The 21942-nt window shown below is 43.7% G+C and overlaps 1 protein-coding gene across 1 annotated transcript in view; it reads right to left on the bottom strand.

Moving 5' to 3' along the window:
* Pole2 (DNA polymerase epsilon 2, accessory subunit) overlaps window positions 1–21942 on the bottom strand; it is a 30168-nt gene that overhangs the window by 4096 nt on the left and 4130 nt on the right. Inside the window, exons 5-16 of the mRNA XM_059279764.1 lie at window positions 21454–21547; window positions 13403–13477; window positions 9278–9361; window positions 8634–8690; window positions 7246–7294; window positions 6575–6647; window positions 5048–5220; window positions 4571–4660; window positions 4184–4238; window positions 3270–3329; window positions 3099–3176; window positions 1731–1839 (exon numbers count right to left, since the gene is read on the bottom strand). Of these exons, the coding sequence (XP_059135747.1) occupies window positions 1731–1839; window positions 3099–3176; window positions 3270–3329; window positions 4184–4238; window positions 4571–4660; window positions 5048–5220; window positions 6575–6647; window positions 7246–7294; window positions 8634–8690; window positions 9278–9361; window positions 13403–13477; window positions 21454–21547 (997 nt within the window). The remainder of the gene's footprint in view (window positions 1–1730; window positions 1840–3098; window positions 3177–3269; window positions 3330–4183; window positions 4239–4570; window positions 4661–5047; window positions 5221–6574; window positions 6648–7245; window positions 7295–8633; window positions 8691–9277; window positions 9362–13402; window positions 13478–21453; window positions 21548–21942) is intronic.

Below are 21942 nucleotides of genomic sequence, written 5' to 3' on the forward strand. Positions count from 1 at the left end.
AATGAAATTATCACATGTTCTAGGGAAAAACAATCTAAGTTTTCATTTAATATCATTTATCATAACACTGACCCTCTCTTTGAATCAACCTTACGTATAATAAAGTCATTTACTACTTCAATTCATTAAAAAAAAAAAAAGGGAGTGTGGTAATCTGTACTCCCACCAATTAGAAGGCTGTGTATTGCCATGAATTTGAGGCTACAGCAAGAGACCTTGTCTCAAAAAAAAAAGAAATCTAAAATAATAATAATAATTAATAATATTTGATATTGCTGGACATGATAGTGCATGCCTGTTGTCCCAGCTACAGAGATGGCTAAGAGGATTATTGGAGCCTATGAGTTTAGGCCAGCCTGGGTAACTCAGTAAGACCCATCTCTTAAAAAAAAAATCACAACTATAACACTTTCGCAGGGCTGGTAGGATTGCTCAGTGGGTACAGCGCTTGCCACCCACAATGCAAGCCTGGTGACTTGAGTTGGGTCCACTCCCCATGGAAAGGTGGAAAGAGAAGGGACTTCACAAAGCTGCTGCTCTCTGGCTTCCACATGTGTGCGGACCACACCATATACACACAAGAGTAAAAGTAAAAATTACAGCTTCATAGTGTAAGTCAGGAGTCAGTAGCCAGTCAACCCGGGCTACACCTTTAAAAAGAAAAAGAAATTTGTAACAAAACATAAAAGTGATTTACTTCATACCTCTCAATGACAACTGTATGTTTGAGAACTTGGAATTTACAAGATAAACACTGCATGTCCTCCTGATGTGGACACACCATATGAAATATGTAATAAACGTGAGAAATACGAACATCTTATAAAAATAATACACATATTATGAAGTAAATCTAAGAATTTTCAGGGAAACCGAGAAGCTTCAAACGAAGCCCCTGCTTGCTCTGGCCTTCCATCTGTCTCTAGGTTCTTCAGCAGAAAGCCACAACCTTGACGTAAGAACATAACTCCACTACTACGTTCCACCACAAGGAAACAGCAAAACACAAGCACACAGGAGCTTAACCAAGTTCATAAAGCACAGCATTTAAAAGAGTTCAATCAAAGCCAGGCGGTGGTGGCGCACGCCTTTAACCCCAGCCCTCAGGAGGCAGAGGCAGGCGGATCTCTGAGTTCGAGGTCAGCCTGGTCTACAGAGTGAGTTCCAGGAAAGGCAGAAGAGAAACTGTCTTGAAAAACAAACAAACAAACAAACAAAAACAAACAAAATAGTTTAATAAAACAGAAAAGCCCACAAGAGCTGAAGAGATGGCTCAGTAGTTAAGCAGTCATGAGCACCTGAGTTCAGATCCCAGCACTTACGTCAGACTGCTTGCCAACACCTGTAACTCAGCTCCAAGGGACCCAATGCCCTCTTCCGGCTTCCATACATGTGCACATACATGTGCATACTATGCTCACAAAGATACACACACAGAAATGACAAAAGTAAAAAATAAATCTTTTAAAACAAAACCAGAGACTGGAGTACTGACTCAGTGGTTAAAAGCACTGTGGCTCTTGCACAGGACCCGGGTTCGATTCCCAGCACCCACACGGGGGCTCACAACCCTCTCTAACTCCAGTCCCAAGGAATCCAATGCTGCCTTCATAGGCATCAGGCACAACCATAGCACACGTACATACATGCAGGTAAAACATCCATATACACAATTTAATAAAATAAATAAATACAAAACAAAAGGTAGTTTACCAAAGATGACTACTTACATGAGTAGGAATATCCAAACTGCTACTAGGAAAACGGACACAGTTTCGACACATTTTATTCACTAAGTCTTCACGAAAGACAATAATTTCTTGTGTACAATACTGAATTCTGAAATAAAGCAGTAGTTGAATATTTGACTTCCTCAGAGGAAAAAAAATGATTTTAAAAAGTCTTTTAATATCAACATCACCCACTGCACTTCTCAGTGGTCACCACAGCAGAAATTCAACCCATCTATCTCATCTATTGTCCAATGTAACTATTTAGATTAGAATACATTAGAATAGATGTATCTATTCTGGTGTGTGTGTGTGTGTGTGTGTGTGTGTGTGTGTGTGTGTGGCGCCCTTTATATTTCCCATGAAAGCACTCTACCACTGAGATGCGCTCCCAGCCCTTTACTAAGTTCTTAATATGTGCCCAACACTATGCAAAGATTAGTGAACAGAACAGAAGAAAAAGATACGAGTCTTACACACTTTACATTCTCATGCGGGAAGAGGGCAGAGAAATTAAAGACATGATAATGATGTCTGCTGGAAAAGAGAGACAGGTGAAGAGGGATCACACTTGGGAGAAGAGGGTTTAGAAGGCTGGAGGATGGGATTAGAGCTGGGAAGGCTCATCAGACACAGTGACCTAAGACATCCGGGAGCGGGGCACTGCAGGCGGGGGAAGAGGCAAAACACGGGACCCAAGGCTGGAGTGTGCCCTGCATGCTTGGGGCGCAGACACTGACGTGACGAAGTAACTGGGAGAGGAAATGCAGGGTGGGCATGACTACCTCTACAAGGATGTGGACTGCTGCTCATGGCATGAGAGACCCCATCTTTCCAGACAGGAGAGCAACATGGCATGGTCTCTACAGGGAGGAGTGGAAGCCAGAGGCCACTTTAGAGGCTAATGATCCAGATTAGAGAGGACCGGCGGGTCATAAATGTGAGAGGTGACCTTCAAGTTGATAGGGCTACCTCAAAAACAGTGTAGGGGAAACCTCCATGGTTATGGCCTGAGCAATTGGAAAATCAAAGGTACCACAAAATGAGATGGGGAAGGCCCCAGAACAGGTGAGAGATGGTAGCTAGGGGACGATCAGAGCTGTCATTTATCTACATCCACAAAAAGATGACAGTGGACATGTGGACCCGAGAGTGTGGGTTCAGGAGAAAGCTGGAAACACTGTTGCCAGCACAGAGACCATAAATTCACTATTGGTTAAGTATTTGCATATAGTTAAAATATTTTTCAAACCTTGAGGAATCCAAAATCAAATTTTCTTTTTAGATTTACTCAAATTTCAGAAATAAATTAGAGTAATAATTTTTAAATGAAATGAAAGAAGTTGAACACAAAATGCTGCTACTTACCTGCAAGGATTGGTAGTGAAAACTGAGAGAGGGACTCTTTGTCTGAATTCCTTCGTGATGCTTTCAGCAAGTGGCGGCCTATAAAAACAATGTGACATAGGATGTGATTATATATTTTACACCATTCTCCTGACTGCCAAAAAATAGAAAACAAATGTGAGCAAAGATTACCTTGGTAAGATGGAACCAAACCCAGGGTCCTCGGGACCAGGCACAAACACAAAGCGGCTACTGCAGGAAAAATCCAACACCAGCCATTAGAAATAACAGCGTGCGGCACCCCCGGAGCAGAAATTAGTCACTGCCTTCCACTGAATCACAGGCTTTTTTTGCTTTTTTGGAGTAGACGTCTTGCTATATAGCCTGGAATCTACAATCCTCTTGCCTCAATCTCCCCAGTACTTGGGTGCCATTATGCCTACCCAACAATTTTTATTTTATTTTATGCATTTTAATAAACTGCTAAAAGTCTCCAATCTAAAACTATGCATTAGTAGCATGGTGACCAGTGCATTTGCACAGTCCAGTCCCTGAGGATGCGTTAACTGTGGCTAGTGTGGCTGACGGACTGAATCTTATGTAACTTTTACATGTGCACACACCTGCACATATATGGATGTACAAGCCTGTGTCTGCTATGGCACACATGTGGGATTCAGAGGACATCTTTTAGGAGTTGGTTTTCTCCTTTTATGGGTCTCAGGAATCGAACTCAGTTACCAGGCTTGGCAAGCACCTCCACCCACCAAGCCACCTTGCTAGCCCAGATTGATTTGTCTTTACAGAGGTTCATGAGGACAGTGATGATCATACGGAAGGTCCATCTCCAAACAAGTGTCACCAAAAACTACAGATCAACTTGCCACTCTGCCTTCTAAGTTTGGTTTCACTATAAATCCAGAGAGCAGTCTAACACACATGACGATGTGAGAATTTTATCCTGGGATCTTTTAACACTCTCAACTTTTTCTCTTTCTACAGGCAATTTCTTTATAATCATTGATATAAATAAACTTCATGTTTCATTTAAAAAAAAAAACTATTTTGGATTAAAAACAAAAAAAGGTAGTCACAGAGATCTTTACCTTTGGTGGATACTTGGGTATTCACATATTATGTCTGCCAAAGACTTTAGGGAGTCTAAAAAATTTCAAACATATTTAATTTAATTTGTATAAATCCATAAAGTTACAGTTGATTAAGTACAACCCTATAGCTCTTTAATAAAATTAAAATATTATACATAATTTATCAATATAATTTATATAAACATAGAAACACTCTTAATGATTTGTTTATTTTTCGAGACAAGGTTTCTCTGTGCAGCCCTGGCTGTCCTGGAACTCACTCTGTAGACCAGGCTGGCCACGAACTCACAGAGATCCACCTGCCTCTGCATTCTGAGTGCTGGGATTAAAGGGGTGCACCACCACTCAGCTTAGAAGCACTCTTATAAACAAGATCTTCAATACCTTTTAAAGTCTGGACTTGATTTTTTCCATATGGTGCAGATGAAAAATTACCACAGAGAATAAAGCAGGTTGGAGGTGCCGGGGAATAACCTAGAGATAAAAGAGCATAGCTTTTCAAGGCTGAAAATTTTGCTTTATTTATTTAATTATTTTTGAGACAGGACCTCACTATACAGCCCTAGCTGGCCTGGAATCCACAGAGATCCACCTGCCTCTGCTTTCCAAGTGATGGGATTAAAGGCATGCGTCATCACGCTTGGCTGGCTTTAACTGTGAAAGCTTTGGTTTTGTTTGGTTTTGAAAACAAGATTGCCTATGTTGCCCAGACTGGTCTCTAATCATGGCTCAATCCCCCACCTCTGGCTCCCATGTAGCAGGGCCCACGGATGTACTCTACCACAATAGCATGGCAAACGTTTAGTTTTAGGACATAATCCCTCAGAACAGTTCAAGAAAGAATACAAAAATAATATGTACCGGAAAACATTATGTGAAGCTTCTCCAATACTTGCACTTGGTCCAACCAAACATCAGACACAAACACAAACATGGCGTCCTTGTTCTCCTCTTCCAGCTGTCTCAGTTTCACAGAAGTCTTCACTGATGCATTAGAAGGCCCTCCAAAAAAATTAATATTTCCATAGTACGCCCTATATAATTACAACACGGTTATTTCCTATACCATGTCTATTCACCAAGAAAGTAAAAATGTGCCAGACACAACAATCGTGTAACACAGTATTCCAGACATGAAGTATGTTGCCTGCAAATTATTTAAACATTACAGTATTCCAGACATGAAGTATGTTGCCTGCACATCATTTAAAACACACACGTGTGCACACACACACACACTCACACACCCTAAAACAGGCTATAAAGGGATACCCAGTATGCACGCTTCAAAAGCTGTTCTCAGAGCACAGCGGCCACTTCCATTTTAATCAGATCAGCTGTGATTACCCGCAGAGCCCCGCAACAAGGTCGGGCCTACTGGCAGTCTTCACAGGAGGGGCGGGGCAGTAAACAGAACCTCACTGGAGAGTCCAGACACTCTGCACATGGCTGTACGTCATCCTGGCCCAGTTACACAGTCTTGGGAGGTGTAAGGTTAACTGAGGAGAATGGATTCCATCTATGCATTTATGGAGATTCATCGTCCATGCTGGGGCAAGACTTCAATAGGTCACCCATGATCCTGTAAGCTCACTAAAGCCACCGTTTCCCCAGGCAGATGTGAGCACTGCTGGTTCTCAGGTCTGCCACTGATGCCCTATCAAGGCTCCTCAGGACAGGTTAAAGGAACGGTACACTTTAGCGCCACAGGAGCAAGTCAAGTCCCCTCAGCGGCTCCCCTGGCTGGCCCCAGGCTGGAGCTTCTGTACTACCCCTTCTGTATGAAGCAAGAGGGCAGTGCTACCCTCTACCTCGGCTTCACAAGTGCCTGGCAACTCATTTTGTTTCATTGTTCGTGCACCACTGAGGAGCCACACACTGCACACTGACAGGGATTTGGACTAGACTCCATAAATAATGAGAATTATCTATATAGGTAATTCATATAGATATATAAATCGTAACATAAAGGATAGGCTCATTAAATTCATTTTTCTTTTTATGCCTTTATAGTCTATTTTTTTTCTTTATTTTCACTTTAAAATTTTTATTTGGGTATTTGTGTGTGTGTGTGTGTGTGTGTGTGTGTGAGAGAGAGAGAGAGAGAGAGAGAAAGAGAGAGAGAGAGAGAGAGAGAGAGAGAGAATGTATGTCACATGAGTGTACCTGTAGGGGGAGAGAGAGAGAGAGAGAGAGAGAAAGAATACTTGTCACGTGAGCATGTACCTGTGGAGACCAAAAGTGGGCATCGGATCTCCTAGAGCTAAGACACGATAGTTTCCATTGCTTTTTCCATTTCAACACAAAGTGTAGACACTGGGTAGTGACTGAGATAAACTATGTTACATTCGCTATTGGGAATATACAAATTCCTGTAGCATAGAATACCTTGTGGTACTAGCGGGCTCAGTGGGTGGGAATCCGAAGGCATTGACATGAAACACTTGATCTTCAAACCAACCTAAAAAAATACAAAATAATAAATAAGCAAACAAATGGTAACAAATCACTTTTACCTGTTCATTTTTGAAAAGGCAAATCCACGTCACATAAAGCAATGAGTTCAACTACAGAAGTCACCAATCTTCTGAGATATCCAACTCCAGAGCCACAGACTGTCCAATTTTATAAGGAAAACTACCTTAAACAAGCATACCCCATCCCAGTAGACTCATATTTTAGGGTGGGGTGAAAGGGGATTCATGACACACGTCAGAGGAGAGAGCGAGCAGCTGCATCGATGAGAAGTTACTGCATGTGACCCCATATAAAGTCCAAAGGAGACTTCAGTCTTAAAGCTGCGACGCACACTGCGCAGCGTGCACATGGGTGGTTTTCAGTACAAGCGGGCTGTGCCGCTTTCGCCAACATCTAATCTCAAGACGTTCTCCTCAGCCCCGAAACCTTTCCAACAGCCCGTTTCTCAAGAGTCCCCTGCTCATGGTGCCAAGGTCACATGCTCGTCGTGAATGTCCTCTGGAATGACATCGGAAGGCGTCTTCCCCAAGTAGGAACAGTTTGACTGTCCAGCAAGGACAGGAAAAGGGCGCATCGCTTACCTTCAGCCAGGACAAAGCACGCCTCGGTGTACAGGCCACTGTGGAACTGGTACAGAGCAGCTGAGGAAGAGTTCAAGGCCAGCATACTGCCTGAGCGACAGGGCACTTCGAGCTTTGCTGTGTTGTTTTAGATTCCTCTAAGGGGCTTGTACTGCTGTTACACGGGAGGTCTTGTTTGTTTGTGGCAGGGCAAGGTTGAGACATGTAGCCCAGACTGGCCTCAGAACTCCTAAAACTCAGCCTTCCAAGTGCTGGAACTATAAGTGAGCACCCATGCCTGGCCCTGAAGAGCGTTTTAAACAATAAACCGCAGGAGGGCAAGATGGCTCAGCAGGTAAAGACACTCACTGGCAAGACTGAGTTCAACACTCAGCACCCGCATGGTAGGAGAGACCAAACCCCTGCAAGTTGTCCTGTGACGTCCACATACACACCAATGGATATACATCACACACACACACACACACACACACACACATCCCAATTGTAATTTTAAATTAAAAAATTATAGTAAACTGAAAACTTCACAATGATGTATATGTCAGTCTTGGCATGCTATAAATTTCTTCAGGGATTTCTCCAGATTCCCCAATAAAAGAAAGACTTTAGTCTCTAAAAGTGTGTCTGTATTCCAGTGTTACCACCACATACAAGTTATACTGGAAATCCAAAGAGACACGTTTAAGAATGATATAAAAGCAATTTCCCCAGTTCCTTTCACTTAATCATTTTATTTACTTATGATTTTTATTATGTTTGTAGTGATATGCAGGTGCTCTCCCAAGAAGCTAAACTCCCAGCCCGAAAACAGAGTTTTCTTTTTAAATTTTCAAAAGTTTATGAGTTTGTTCTGTTTTATATGTATGGGTGTTTTGCCTACATGCATGTCTGTAGCCTGAGGAGACCAAAAAAGGGCATCAGACCCCCTGGAACTGGAGTTATAGATGGTTGTGTGCTGCCATGTGAGTGCTGGGAATTGAACCCAGATTCTATAGCAGCAGCTGCCCTTATCTGTTGAGCCATCTCTTCAGCCCCTAATTTTTTTTTTTTTTTTTTTTTTTTGAAACAGGGTCTCACTATGTAGTCCTGGCTGGCCCGGAGCTCACTATGTAGACAAGGCTGACCTTAAACTCAGAGACTGGCCTGCCTCTGTCTCTGGAGAGCTGAGATTCAAGGCGTGTACTACCACACCTGGCTCAGAATTTCTTTTTTTATTTTTTTTCAAGACAGGGTTTCTCTGTGCAACAGCCCTGGCTGTCCTGGAACTCACTTGGTAGCCCAGGCTGGCCTCAAACTCACAGAGATCTGCCTGCCTCTGCCTCCCTAGTGCTGGGATTAAAGGCATTCGCCATTAAATCCAGTCAGATTTTTTTTTTCTTTAAGGATATAGCTTTACTAAGATCCAGCTGTACTGTTCCAGTGGGATCTTCCAGGAAAAACTTCCCCTAAAACAGAATTAAATGAAATAGACTCACGTTTGTGTAAAAATGAATCCTATTACAGATAATTAAAGGACCACCAAGTGTGACAACAGGACACAACAGAGAGGCATGGATCTGGAGGTGTAATACCCAGTCCACACTTCTACATTTATTTCTTGGCAGCCTCGGACTAACCACGTCCCCGAGACTCCCAGGCACTGAGGAACAAGAGCTGCAGACCACGGGGTGACAGGGAAGGCCTGGCTGCTCGCCATTGGGCCTCACCAGATGCTTTACTAAGAGAATGACCAGGACCTCCAGGTCACCAGGATGTGGTCAGCAGCTCGCTCATTCCGAAACCCAGAGTCAGTTCAAGCAGAGGTCACTCTGGGGCTACCCGGAGGCTATGCAAATTGAACACCTGGTCAGTCTTTCCCTCTAAGGACAGAAAACTGGACACAGGTGAAGAGGGTAGCTACTGTGCTTTCTGTGAAGAATGTGTTCCTGTGGTTTGGTTTGGTTTGGTTTTTTATGAAAATGCATTGCCAGAGCAATGCATCGCCAACTCAAGTCCAAAAAGGTAAAAAGGAAGCCCGGCAGTCTTCACTTACCTCTTTCAACTGGGTTATCATTCCAAGGACAATCACATCGCCAACTTTGCTTGTACTACCCAGTAAAGTTTCTATTGTTTTAAGCTAAAATAAAACAGAATCAATCCTTAACGATTATAAGCATATTCTAATTTTCTTACAGATAAGTAAATGCCGAGTACAAATTTGCTATATATAGCTGCTTTACAGTAGAAAGATTAATCTGCAAGTTTGGTTTCCTCTTACAAAAAGCTAAATGTCAAATGTATAATGAACAAAAATGTAACCAAAGAAATCAAATACAGGGATTCATGCCTAAGGGCAGAGGAATGCTGTGTCTGAGGCCAGCCTGGACCTCAGTGAGTTCGAGCACAGCCCAGGCTATAAACACACAATCTTAAAACAGAACAAAACAACACACACACACACACACACACACACACACACACACACACAGGAGATGTATGGTTACCAATGACTAAAGCCTCATAATGCACCTTCATGGATAGTAAATATTTATTGTTTTTGTTTTATTGTTTGTTTTGGTTTGGTTTTTCGAGACAAGGTTTCTCTGTGTAGTTCTGGCTGTCCTGGAACTCACTCTGGAGACCAGGCTGGCCTTGAACTCAGAGATCAGCCTGCCTCGGCCTTCTGAGTACTAGGATTAAAGGCGTGCACCACCACTGCCTGGCTTGTTTGGTTGTTATACAGCCCTAGCTGGCCTGATACTCCTTGTATAGTACAGGCTGGTCTTGAACTGGCAGGAAGCAATCCTCCTGCCCCAGCCTCCCAAGTGCTGGACTCATAAGCATATACCATATAATTTTCGTACTGGGGCAAGGAACATGCATCTATATTGAGTATTGAGGGAGTCCATTCCCTCCTTCACCATAAGGCATCTAGTCCAGGTCATCAGGCTTGACAGCAAGGACCTTTACCTGCTGAGCCACCTTGACAGCCTTATTTACAATTTTTTCAATTATTTTTTCATGGTTATATACATTTGTGTACTGAAGAAAGAGTGTGTCACGGAGTAGCTGTGGAAGTCAGGGGACACTTTGAGGGAGTTTCTCCTTCCACCATGTAGGTCTATGGAGCAAATTCTGCTGGGCAAGGTGGTGACAAACACCTTTACCCACTGGGCCATCTCACCGGCCCTGTTTTTACTTTTCAAGACAGTTGGCTACATAGCCAGGGTAGGCTAAAACTCTCAACTCTTCTGCTTTTGCTTTTTCAGATTGGTAGGTATCATCGTGCCTGGCCCACTTTGATTTATTTGATGAGTACTACTTAAAACTTAATGAGTCTGGGGAGCTAGAGAGCTAGCTAAGCAATTAGGAATATTTATTGATCTTGCAGAAGACCTGGCTTTGGTTCACAACACCCATATGTGGCAGCTCATAATTGCCTGTGACTGCCAGGGGATCTTCTGCCCTCTCCTGGTCTCCGTGGGCATTGCACACACATGGTACACATAGACAAGCAGGCAAATAGACAAAGGCATAAAATGTTAAAATTAAAAAAGTTAAAGTGTTGTTCACAAAATTAATGTTTTTCCAAAATTTATATCCTAATTATATTTAGTATTCCTTAAAGTTGTTATTTATATTCCCAACCTGATAATAATACTTTATATCAGAAAGTCAAAGCTAGGTATGGTGGTACACACCTTTAATACCAGCACTCTGGAGGCAGAGACTGGTAGATCTCTGTGAGTTCGAGGCCAGCCTGGTCCACATAGCAATGTCTGAGCTACATAGACAGATTTTTTTTTTTGTCTCAAAACAAAAAGAAGAAAAGAAAAACATTAAGGAAGTAACAATTAGGTTACCATTTGGTTGCGGTGGTATAGCCTTGGCTGGCCTGAAACTCACTATGTTGACCAGGCTAGCCTCAGACTCATACAGATTCCCAGTGCTGGGATGAAAGGCATGAAGGAAAGCACATATACTCAGCCTTCTGTATCTGTGGACTCTATCCCTGTGGTTTCAACCAATTTAGGCTCAACAATACTTGAAAACAAGTTTTGTCTACATTGAGCATATACAGATTTTTTCTTCTCTTAAACCACTATCAGAGATCTGACCTAGGACCTCATGCAGGCTGGTCAAGGGTTCTATCACTGGCTTACATCCCACCACTACACAAGCTTCTTATTCTTGTCATTATCTTCTAACCAAAAACTTATATAGCATTTCCATTGTATTACAAATTGTAAGTTATCTAGGAATGATTAAATATATAGGAGGATGCACAGGCTCTATGTACTAATATGCCATGTGATAGGAGGACTGGAATTACATTTAAAAAATATCAATGTGAAGCAACACAGTACAAAGACATGACAAAATACTGTTGTTTTTAGAATCAAACCCAGGGCTTTAGATATGCTAGGCAAGTGCTCTATCACTCAGCTCCACCCCCAGCCCTCCAAATACTTATGAAACACACTATTTTTGTAGTTTATAAAAGGAAATTTCTGCTCAGATTCTATAGATAGTCTATTTGGGTTTCTGCTTGCTCCTAAGTTTTGCTTAAATAGGAAACAAACGATCACAGACACAGAACTGAACAGGAAGACTGAAAAGAGCAACACATTATTTAGCCATGTAAGTCTCAAAAGTATTTTGACAAAGAGAAGAGAAAGCACTGCTTCTGGGCCGTGGACATGCACGCTGACATCAGAAACCTAACACAGCGACACAGACAGACTCTGGTAGGGAGATGTGAGTCACGTCCATTTCCAAGACGACATAAATTATACTGTAATACAGTTAAGTGCAGACTGTCGAATACTACCAGTGTTTTCTCTTTGTGTGCCACCACTGAACATGAATTTTTGTTTTTTAAAACACAGTCTCATGCAGCCCACATCAGCCTCAAACTCACGACAGAGCTGAGGATGAGCTTGGATTCCTCACTCCCCTGCCTCCACCCAAGTGGGAGGATCACAGGCCCGCACCACCACACTCTCAAACGTTAGTTTAACTTCATCCAGTATTACTGTTTCAGTCTCTGTTAACAGAGTCCTCAACACAATGAATTCTGATCCACCAAGGCAGAGAATCTAATGAACACCCAAGAGGTTTCCTCAAAATCCATTGAGACCCTCAGGAAACTGGCAAGGCCCAGACAGAAGAAGCAAGGACTGTCCCTGAGCAGGGTTCCGAGCACTGGTGAGGAGGAGAGAGCTACAGACAGACAGACTGACAGTGGCCAGGCCAGGCCTACGGCGGAACCAAAAATGACAGGGCTGTTTGGGAATCACCTTCCAAACTCTGACAGCGGAAGGTGCACACAGTCCAGCTCTCCCCTGTTCAAGTTACAACTGCAGGGCCCCTGTGTGTTCTCACACTCACTCTTCCCTGTCTCTCCGTACGCCAGGGGTGGGGGCTCCTGAAACCAATGTTCCTCTGAGACATTACGTTTTCCTTACAATGGATATGGCACGTTTTAGTCTAACCAGTCTGGTGATCAAGAGAGGGTGGGCAACAATCAGTGTTGTGAGTGAGGGCACAAAGGGTAATGAAAAGCTGATCAGAGAGCCGGCGCAGGGCTTAGGAGGACTAGTGTTGGTGTGGAGGCCAGAGACTATGTGGATGTTTCCCTGGTACCAGGCCTGCTCCAAAGACGAACTAACCTCTACTGGAGGGCTACAGAACCCACAGCATTAGGCATGGCCCTTACCAGCAACGGTCAGGTAGCCATGCCTACAAGCCAGTTTAACAGGTACACGAGTTTATTTTCATTTAAAATTCAGTGAATTAGCCAGGCATGGGAGGCAGAGGTATGTGTGTCTGGGGCCAGCCTCTCTACATAGTGAGTTTTAGGCCAGCCAGGGTATATAATGAAATCTTATCTCAAGCAAAAACAAAACAAACAAAAAAATCAATGAATTAAAAGTAGCGAGCCATGCAGGATGGCTCAGTGGGGAAAAATACTTGCCACCAAGTCTAATGTCCTGAGTTCAATGCCCAGGTTACACACGGTGGAACAAAGACCCAGCTCCTGCAAGTTGTCCTGTGACTTCCACGTGGGCCACAGCCCACGAGCACACATCAAAATAAGTGTACAAAAAAGTAGCAATAAACATTACACTTGTATCACTATAATACAGCTCCTAAATAATTAAGACAATGCTCAAACCTGGAATTTGCTCCCGCTTTCCTCGGGGTGTGAGCCTATCACCGGAGGGGTAAACAATTCATGTCTGTGTGTCCTCTGTAAGAAAGAGAGAGCCTTATGAATCACTGAACTGGACATTTAAAGGAAAGAGTCATTAAAACACCAAAGACAAAACACTGTCCCTAAGTTGTTACTGTTGCTTCTTCTCATCACATTTGAAAACCTGTATTAGTTTAACAGCATGCAAACTAGCAATTCCCCCACTGCAAACCCAGGGCCCTGCACCAGCTAGGCATCTCTACCACGGAGCTAAATCCCCAACCCCTACAGCAACTTCTAAAACAAAAAGTATTTAAAAGCCTGAGCTTGGAAGCTAGCGAGAGAGAGATAGAGATAGAGATAGAGATAGAGATAGAGATAGAGATAGAGATAGAGATAGAGATAGAGATAGAGAGAGAGAGAGAGAGAGAGAGAGAGAGAGACAGAAAGAAAGAAAGAAAGAAAGAAAGAAAGAAAGAAAGAAAGAAAGAAAGAAAGAAAGAAAGAAAGAAAGAAAGAAGCCTCCTGTGGTAGTTTGAAAGACCCCCAAAAGGAGTAGCACTATTAGGTGTGGTTTTTTTGGAGTAGGTATGACCTTGTTGAAGGAAGTGTGTCACTGTGTAGACGGGCCTAGAGTTCTCATATATGCTCAAGCCATGCTCCGTGTCTCAGACCACTTCCAGTTGCCTGTGAATCAAGATGTAAGAACTCTCACCTACCTCTCTAGCACCACATCTGCCTGCATGCTGCCTTGCTTCCCACCATGATAATAACAAATCAACCTCTGAAACTAGCCAGTCGGGGGTGGCGCCTTTGATCCCAGCACTCAGGAGGCAGAGCCAGGCGGATCTCTGTGAGTTCGAGGCCAGCCTGGTCTGCAGAGCAAGATCCAGGACAGGCACCAGAACTACACAGAGAAACCCTGTCTCAAAAAACAACAACAACAACAAAAAACAAAAACAAACAAACAAACAACAACAACAAAAAACCTCTGAAACTGTAAGTGAGCCACCTCAATTAAATGTTTTCTTTGTAAGAGTTGCTGTGGTCATGGTGTCTCTTCACAGCAATAGAAACCCTAACTCAGACACCACCATACAACACAGTACTGTAAGGACTGGCTGTACACCAGGCCAAAGAGATGATTTAACAAGACCCAAATGAGGGAATACTAAAGGAAGAAAAAGAGGGTGATAACAAGAAACTTCAGGCTGAGAAATTGGGGTATCCAAAGGAAGAGTGCTGTGGGAAGCCCTGCATTAGTTAATTCTCTCATCCACTGCTGCAACCCAATGTCTGACAAAAAGAAGCTTAAGGGAGGAAGGGCTTTACTCGGCTCACTGTTGGGAACCACGGTTGAGAACCTCGGTTGAGAACCTCGGTTGAGAACCACGGTTGAGAACCTCGGTTGAGAACCTCGGTTGAGAACCACGGTTGAGAACCATGGTTGAGAACCTCGGTTGAGAACCACGGTTGAGAACTTCGGTTGAGAACCACGGTTGAGAACCTCGGTTGAGAACCACGGCCCATACTAACCATGAAGAGGTGCAGAGGAAATACCAAGCTCCACTGCTCAGCTTGTATTTAGTCCAGTGGATGGTGCTGCCCACACTGGAGTAGAGGAGGATAAATCCCTTACCCCACCCCCACCCCAACCGCCCTCACAAACACACCCAATGGCATTCGTAAGCATTTCTTGATCCAGTCAGGCTTACAATCAAAATTAACCACCAGTCTACAGTCAAGTCACCACGAAGGGACTCAATCTTGTCAGAATTAACTACCACCCGATACAGAGCTCAGTGTGAGCGTGCACAAGGTGGACTGTGAGATGAGGGACAGCAATGGTTTAGGGAACTGTCTCTCTGCTCCCATCAGTTCATGCACTTTGGGCAGGCTGCTGCCCCTTTCCCCTTCTGAAGACAGACAGCCCAGGCCTAAAAGATGAAAGCTGAGATGTGCGTGGACTGAGGAAAAGATGAGAAAGTGAATTAAGCTGGGCCGATAAGAGATACAGTGAAGACTTCTGCAGGACTACAGGAAAGGAGGGCTCTTTCTGACAGTTGCTATGGCCACTAGTGGCCATTTTTGTTATTCCATAAGGAGAATTTATTTGAAAGGATAATGTTTTTTTGTTTGTTTTTTTTTTTTTGTTTTTTTTTTGTTGTTGTTTTTTTTTTTTTTTTGGTAAAAAGGATGTACTAGGACCTAAACCTGGCCAACACATCAGGGCCAACATGGCACCCATCTTTTGTCCCCAGCACAGGTGGTGGCAAGGTCTAATATAAGGATAATTAAAAAAAAAAAGAAAGAAAAGAAAAAGCTGAGATACAAAAAAGACAGGTGCCTCGTGATGGTGGATGAGCACCTGGATCCAGCCAGGCTTGAAACCACAGACCTGCAGCCTTCCTGGTAATACAGGCCACACTAACAGTCGTTCTTTAGTTTTAGTCACCGTGAGTTTCTCACAATCTTAAGACGGCTTACAGAAGAGTTGAGGATGTGGTACAGTGCTTGCTTAGTACCCACACAGCTCTGGGTTCCTTCCCTGGCACCACAGAAAAGTTGGCCACAGTGGGACATGCCTGGATCTCTTGAGGCAGAAGCAGGAGGCTCAAAGTTCAAGGTCACCCTACATAGTGAGTTTGGGGCTAGCCTGAGACCCTCTCTGAAAAATATTCTGAAGCAGAAAAATGACAAAATCAAATGTATTTCCAGGAAAGTAAACACAATGAAAATGTGAATGGACTCCATTCATCTCCTCTGTCTCACAATCGAGGAACATGAAAGGCAAGGCCAAGTGACAGTACCGTAGACTGAAACAGACGAGGAGGGTCTGGGAATGGTTGCACATGCCTCTAATATCAACACTCAGGACCGAGGCAGGAAGGTCTTGAGTTAGTTTGAGGTCAACCGAGGCTGCACAGCGAACCTCAGGCCAACCTTCCTTACACCACAAAAGCACATTTCAAGCACAGAAACGAGAGAGAGAGAGAGAGACAGAGACAGAGACAGAGAGACAGAGACAGAGACAGAGAGCGAGAGCCTGACAGTTGTTAATATATTGGTAAAAAGCATTATGACAAATGCTGCAGAGTTAAAAAACAAAAACAAAAAACAAGGAACCTGTGGTTCAGGCAGTGGTGAGCTATCCAGGGTGGAGCAGGATGAATGCAAGGCAAGGCCATTGAGTAAGTTACACAGAAGACACACAGCTCAATGGGCTTGAATAAGGAACAAACCACATGCAACCGTAGATCGAGAAAGGCTTCAAATGGCAAGATGTTTCATGTTCATGGGCCAGCAGAATTAATATTGTGAAAATGGTTATATTACCAAAAACAAGCTATAGATTCAATATAATCCCCATCAAAATTCCAATGGCATTCTGCATAGAAACATAATAAATAAATAAATAAAACCCATGATTGTTACGAAAGCACAAAAACTCTGAATAGCAAAAGCAATCCTGAGCAAGAACAATACTGAAGGTGTCACAACAACCGTGTTCAAGCTATGCTACAGAGCTATAGCAACAAAACCTGCATAGCATTGGGTCAAAAACAGACATGCCAATCAATGCAACAGAACCTGGGACCCAGAAATAAGCCCATGCGGCTACAGACACCTAATTTTCAAAAGGTGCCAGAAATATACCTTGGGGAAATGAAGCCTCTCTGACAAATGGTCCCGGGAAACTGGGTATCCACACAGAGGATGAAACCGATTCATCTCTCTCATCCTGTACAGAAGTCAGTTCACAATACATCAAAGACCTTAATCTAAGAACCAAGCCTTTGAAACTACTACAGGGAAACAGAAAAAACACTTCTAGACATAGACAGAGGCAACAACTTTCTGAATAGGACATCTGTAGCTTAGGTTATAATAACCAAATCTAAGTAATAGGACTGCATCAAAATAAAAGGCTTTGGCAGGGCCTTGGGAGATGACCCAGTGAGCACGCAGCTGCAGAAGCAAGGGGACCCGAGTTCAGATCCCTAGCACCCACCTGAAAAGCTCGGTGTGGCTGTGCACACCTTGAACCCCAACGCTGGGGAAGTGAAGAGAATGGAGTCAGGGAGACCACTGGGACATGCTGGCCACCACCCCAGCTGAAAAGCAGCAAGCTCCAAGTTCAGTGAGAGAGACACTGGACAGAGAATAAGACAGAGTGACAGAGGAGGACACCAAGTGTTCCCACTGGGTTCTGTACTTAAGTGCATGGCACACACCCTATGCATGTCCACACATGTATACAACAAACACACACACACACACACACACACACACACACACACACACACACAGCTTTGAGACAGCAAAGGAAATAATTACCAGAATGAAGAGACAGTCTACAGAACGGGAGAAAATATTTGCCATCTATTTATTTGACAAGGGGTTAATAACAGAATACATAAGGAGCTCAAAAAGAACAAATAATTCAGTCAATAAATGGACATATAAATTGAATAAATGTTTCTGAAAAGAAGAAACACAAATGACCAATATGGCTCATGCCTGTAATCTCTGCACTTGGCAAGCTGAAGCAGGAGGATGAAAAGTGTGAGGAAGTCTGAGCATACAGTGAGTTCCAGGTCAGCCTGAGCTACAGAGGGGGAATTGGCCCGGTATATCCACAGGGGCTGTGGAGATGGCTCAGTCATGGAAGTGACTGCAGGTGCAATCCGGAGGACCTGAGTGTAGATCCTCAGCATTCACTTAAAAAGTGGGTGTGACTGTGTACATCTGTAACCCCAGAGCTGGGTGGGGGACACAGGTGGGTCCCTAGACAGCCAGTCTAGCCAATTCATGAGTGTTGGGTTCAGTGAGTCACTGTCTAAAAAAAAGTGAAGTGGAGAACAATAGATAAGGCTATCTGATCTCTGGTCTCCACACATGCACACACATGCACTACATATACACACACACACACACACACACACACACACACACACACAGAGAGACAGAGACAGAGAGAGAGATAGAGAGAGACACAGAGAGACAGAGAGAGAAACAAAACAAAAAATACATTTAAAAATGTCTAACATTCAACAGGCAGTAATGGCGCACACCTTTAATCCCAGTACTCGGGAGGCAGAGGCAGGTGGATCTCTGTGAGTTCAAGGCCAGCCTGCTCTACAGAGCTAGTTCTAATATACAGAGAAACCCTGTCTTGGCAGGGGAGGGAAAAATATATATATATATATATAGATAGATAGATAGATAGATAGATAGATAGTTAGATAGATATAGATATATATCTATATATATGTCCAAAAAAAAAGTCCAACATCCTAAACCATACAAGTGATGCAAGTCAAGAGCCAGCAAGACGGCTAGGTGGGTAGAGGCACCTGCAGCTCAAGCCTGACAGTCTGAGTTCAATCCCCAGAACCCATGGAAAGGTGGGAGGGAGAACCCACCCCAAAGAGTTGTCTATGGCTTCCACAAAAGGGCCATGACACATGTGCTCCCCGAAACATCATATACACACATGTAACAAGAAATAAAAAAAATTCAAAAGAAGAAAGGTAAAACTATACTGAGGTTGTATCTCACCCCAGACAGATAGGCTGTCAAGAAAACAACAGGGAAGGAGAGATGACCTCACGGTTCAGAGTGCTTCCTGCTCTTCCAGAGGACCTGAGTTCGGGTCCCAGCACTCACACAGGCGGCTTACAACTTCCTGTAACACCTGCTGCAGGCGATCCAACACCGTCTTCTGGCCTCTGAGAGTACGTGCATACATGTGGCAGACACCCACAGAGAGACACACACACACACAAAAATCTTTTAAAGAAGAAAACAACCAATTTTAGTGATAATGCCGGATGGGAGGAGGGGATGCGTGGACACAACCCTCATTCATCGAGGGCAGGAGTGTCAATCAATCCAGCAACCGTGGAAACCAGTGTGGAAGCTTGACAAAAGTAAACTAGCACAGGGTGGGGCTGTAGCTCAGTGTGAAAGCATGCTGCGCTTAGTGCATGCTGGGTTTGCCACACACACACATACACTCTCACACATACACACACACACACACACACACACACACACTCAGATGCTCATGCCGCGTGACTCCCGGTATACACTGGAAGGAAGCCACGTCAGCCTACACACACAACGGAATATTATTCAGCCACAAAGAACAAATTCATTTTCAGGAGAGTGGACAGAGCTGGAGACCATCCTATACAAAAGAAGCCAGATCAAACAGGCCGAGTAAACGATAGTGTTTACTCACATGCAGAATCTAGACTAAAAAAAAAACCATGAAAGTCGACAAGAGACCATAAAGGGGAGGACAAGAGAGAATGATAGGGGACAAATATGATCGAAGTACATGTCATGTGAAACCCAGTATTTCATAAAATAATTAAAAAAGAAGAGAAGCTTCAGGACGGCGGGATCTGAGAGGGCCCTTCCAAAACCGGGAATTTCACGGAGGGTTTCAGAAGCGGGAAGCACAGCCCAGCTTAGGCAAAGCGGCGGAAATGAGAGGGAGGGAAGTGGAGACGAGGCCAACAGCGTGGGGTGGAAGGTCTCGGCCCTCAGGAGCAGCAGCAGCTGTCCTCTACAGACTTCCACGCAAAACCATGACAGGGGCAGAGCTGCAGCTCAGGGTGAGGAGCATGACGGAAGCCGCTGAGGACAGGTATCCTCAGGCCTCACCTCTTCAACCTCATTCTCACACCTGCAATGCCTGCCACCGCCCCACGTGTGCTCCAGCCACACGGCACCATCCCAGCCCGCCCAGACCCTCTCCTCTTGCCTTTCTTCTTCGGCCCTCCTTTCTCTCAGGCCTTCTCCTCACAGCCCAGGGCTTCACTCACTGCAGATGCCTCCTAAGCCCTTGTCAGCGATCCAGCCCTTGCCCCACGGACCTCATCTGCATTTATGTATCTCCTCCTCCTGACAACCCTAACTCCGATGCTTGAAACAGAATCTGACATAATCCCCACAATAAACCTTCCTTGTGTTAACGGATTAGCAGTATCCCATTGCACTCTGAGGTTCAAAACCCTGCTCATCTTTTTTGTGGTGCTGGGCATTGATCCTAGGGTCTCATACATGCTAGGCAAGCCCTGTACCACTGAGCTATATCCATAGGCTTTCTTGCTTTGTCTTTTGACACAGGGTCTCGTTAAGTTGCCCAGGCTGCTACTGAACTCACTCTAGTTTACATAGACTTTGAACTTGTAATCCTCCTGCTTCAGCCTCCCATGTAGCTGGGATTGCAGGCAACTCACTTCCACACTTCCTCCCTTGCTCACCATTTCCTGTACAAAGTCCATTTTCCCTTGCTCGGTCCTTGTTCAGTGTTACCATGCATGTCCACAAGGACCATGTGAAATACCAGTGTCCCTGAAGCCCTGCTTGGTTCTATCTTTTAGAGCACATAATAAAGTTCTAGTTTCCTTGTAGGGAATATAGCAGGCTTTGGACAAATTAGACAGGCTAGGTCTGAATCCTATCACAACTCTCTACACGTGACCTCTGGCAAAGTTATGAAACCTCTCCAGCCTTTAGCTTCCTCATCTGTAAAATAGGAATAATGCTAGCATTCATGAATCTACTCCTGTTAGTGGACCAAATGAGGTAAATAATGCATGCAAAGTACTACACAATATTTGAAATCTCAATATCAGGTATTAAGTGCTGGCCACTCTCTTTAACATCATTATTAAAGGGAAATGTACTTCATATCTCTGTGTTCTCAATAGGGTATCAATCAGAGAGCCATTAACTGTCTACAGAATGACTTTTTTTTTTTTTTTTTTTTTTGGACAAGGTCCTACTATAAAGCGCCAGTGGTCTGGAAATCACTGTTTACACCAGGCTGGCCTCAAACTTGCAGCAATCCTCCTGCCTCTGCAATCTCAAGTACTGGAATTATGAACATAAGCCACCAAACCCAGCCTTGAATAACCAACTTTAATCTACAAAACTGCATCCTTTAAATATCCTTGAGATTTCCCAAAGCTCTTTTTTCTCCCCACTTTATTGGTGTTCCTCCACTCCCAACTTACCTGGTGTAAAATAGTATATCGTTCACGATACAGCTCAGCTTTATCTCTTGCTGTTCCAAACAAGGTTGGTGCAGCATGATTAGTCATTGATAGACTAGAAAAAAAAAGGATTGCCATTTAAAATACATACATATATATTTTTACATACACAACACACACACACACACACACAAAAATATTAACACAAAGGTCGACCAAAAGTCAAACATAAAACTATATACTTTGTGAAAAAATATACAACTGAAATTAATCAATAAACAGAAAGATGGCCCAGTGGATAAGAGCACTTGTTGCTCTTGCAGAGGTCCTAAGTTCAATTCCCAGTACCCATAAGGAAGCTAAAAACTGTGTGTAGCTCCAGCTTCAGGAGATCCAGCACCCTCTTCTGAAGTCCACAGACACCAGGCACACGTATGGTACACACTCATACATGTAAAATAAATAAACCTTTAAAAAATTTAAAACAATAAATGATACATGGTATACTTA

Source organism: Peromyscus eremicus, chromosome 14 (assembly GCF_949786415.1).
Source record: "Peromyscus eremicus chromosome 14, PerEre_H2_v1, whole genome shotgun sequence".
NCBI lineage: Eukaryota > Metazoa > Chordata > Mammalia > Rodentia > Cricetidae > Peromyscus > Peromyscus eremicus.